Source organism: Belonocnema kinseyi, chromosome 4, assembly GCF_010883055.1.
Source record: "Belonocnema kinseyi isolate 2016_QV_RU_SX_M_011 chromosome 4, B_treatae_v1, whole genome shotgun sequence".
Taxonomy (NCBI): Eukaryota; Metazoa; Arthropoda; class Insecta; order Hymenoptera; family Cynipidae; genus Belonocnema; species Belonocnema kinseyi.
In genome coordinates, this window is record NC_046660.1 from 23,392,632 (window position 1) to 23,395,279 (window position 2,648).

The 2,648-nt window shown below is 33.8% G+C and overlaps 1 protein-coding gene across 1 annotated transcript; it reads right to left on the reverse strand.

Annotated features, from left to right (window-relative positions):
• Positions 1-398: 398 nt before the first annotated feature.
• Positions 399-2,198, reverse strand: LOC117170787. Its single transcript, XM_033357824.1, has one exon. The coding sequence runs from the start codon at positions 2,196-2,198 to the stop codon at positions 399-401; it is 1,800 nt and encodes a 599-aa protein (XP_033213715.1).
• Between the last annotated feature and the right edge of the window lie 450 nt (positions 2,199-2,648).

Below are 2,648 nucleotides of genomic sequence, written 5' to 3' on the forward strand. Positions count from 1 at the left end.
TAATTTTTATTCTGTTCAAAAAATACACTTGTAGAAAAGAATATGTTCAAATTATTTTTTCCCCAAACTTCCACATCTCCTCTTTGAAAACTCTCATCAACTTTTGAAAATAAAAAGAATTTTGAATATGAAATTTTTTTTGTAAAAAGGGATTTTTGACCACCTCTTCTAAATTATTTGCAAATAATTGGGTTTTTTTGTATCTTCAACTTATTGAAAATGATCCAGCAATGCTTAACTCTAAGAATACAAAATTTCTAGATGATTAAATATTTTTGGTGAGAAACAAAACTATCAAAAGCTTAGATAGAGAAATAATTTTATTAATTCTAGTACAGATTAGAATAATTAGCTAATTGATACACATTGTTTATTATGAACAATTAAGCATGCATCTTTTACCGCTTCCTAATTAATCCTAAACCAACCTCACAACAGAAAGCTATCAGCGAGCAAGAGTATCCAAAAACCAGGAAGATTATCAATAGAATTATTATGTGACCTGATTCTGCTCCCCTTGTACTACAAATTTCATCTTCGAACTCAGTTTGTCTTCCGGGTAGTTTCCCTGTACTAGTCCATTTCTGCATTAATCCGTTTTCTTTAAATTTCCATATTAGTTTATTGATTCTACTTAAATATGGAGATGCTGCTTCTGCATAAATAGCACTGATACTAGATAATATATATTCAGGAACAATTTTCATTCTTGGTCGTCCGCAGCTATCCCTTTGGTTTTCAATCATCCAACCTGCAATATCGTCACGTACTATACAAGCTATATTTTTCGACTGCATCAAATAATCTAAACAGTCTTCGTAGGAAATGTCCAGTTGAGTAGATTTTTTCACTAAAATCCGAACGTTTTGTTCAGTGGAATTAAGAACAAAATTGTAAACTGCAGGACTGATTACTGTTTCAAGATTCGCCGAGAGAACGTCATCCAATGATTCAAAGACTATTTTAGTTCTCTTTTGCAATTGGATACTTGTCAGAGCTGTGTAGAAATACGAAGAGAGCAGTAAACAAGCGATTAAAATCGATCCAAAAACAATTCTCTCGGCTGATTTACGAGGTTCACGAGGTGTCCCGAATCCAAGAACTATTTGAAATAAAATGTCCAGCTGCCAATTCCTATCTTCGAAGTGAAAGCATTTGGATACAATCCAATTGATTAGCAAGAAAAGGAACAAAAAAAAGAGAGTGTCGAATTTCCATTTCTTGGTCAACAAATACGACTCTTCATGAAAATTTGGTACCACTACTACTAAACGTGCTTGTCTAATATCAGTACTGATGGTATAAAATGGTTTTTTACACATCAGAGATCGTCCAGATTGAACTGCAGTGAATTGTATTCGATTGTAGACCAGGCTTCGTACAAGCCCCATATTTTTCTCTTTGATACAGCTAGAGGCTCCCCATAATCTTACTTTTGATGACATCCATGATATCTGAAAATTCATTGCCTTTGCCAAACATCTTGTCATTATCACATCGGATCCAGATGCTTCTATAACATCCCCTGTTTGGTTGTAGATCACATTAGTAGAAGGTGGAAAGTGAAACAACCCCACCTTTATCTGGTAGTGATGCAAATCCCGATTTTTCTCAGGAAACCATTCTGATTGAGAGTTGTAGTGTTCTTTGGAGAAGATACCAGTAAATGGATTAAACCTGTGAATCGATACGGAATCAGCTTCTAATTCGAGAATCGTGACGTCCAAGAATCTCTGCAACCACATCTTCCGAAATAATTGCTGATAGATTGATTCTTTTTTTCTTCTTGGAAAGATGATTAAACATTTTGGGCGAATCTGAGATTCCGATACTTTGGTCATAAACCTGATTAGATCTTCATCAGGACTTGAATCATCCTCGTTGGAATAAATTACCAAGTTCAAAATTGTCGATCGAGGATCACTAAAAGCAGGCAATAAACTAAGATCTTCTGATTTCTTATCCGTTGCTTTTTCAACACTAATCTTCCAGGTCGGAACTACTCTTGAGATGTTTTGGAGAATTGCTGAAACCTCAGAGCTTTCTGTAACTTTTTTCGGATCGAAAAGAACCAGTATCTGATACACTTCAGATTTCAGATAATCTGATAATCGTCCTACCCACTCTGATTTTGCGCTGACTTCGTCAGTGAATTTGAGAGCAAGGAGAAATATAATAATCCAGGACTTGATGATCATTTTGACTAAAAATTAATACCGGGATCTCTGCTTTTGTATACTAATGTTCTTATTTTTTTCACAAAAGACAAATAAGTCCACTTATTTCCAAACTAGAGAATAATGTTGTGAAAAGTCATCGCTATGGTTTTTTATACTTTTAGTTTCTAATTTCTGCTGCGTTGCTTTTTAGATAATTTAAATCATTGTTTCAGATAAATTGCCCTGTATGTAATATTTTTCGCTACTTAAATTCTGTAAGAATCGTCAGCTATTATAGTCGTTCACTGCCTTGAAACAAAAAGCAGTTCTGCAAAAGGCGTCGATATGATCAGCTACTGTAAAACGAAATTTTCCTACAAAATAAAAATAAAATGAACCTAATCTTTATTGTGTTGGTATTTTGTACAAAAATAACCCATTTCTAGAAAAATCGTAAAACAATATAGTTCTTCACAGATTTGAACTAAA

What these genes read in the sequence shown, in the direction of transcription:
- LOC117170787 (XM_033357824.1), bottom strand. Translation starts at nt 2,198, where the DNA reads ATGATCATCAAGTCCTGGATTATTATATTTCTCCTTGCTCTCAAATTC.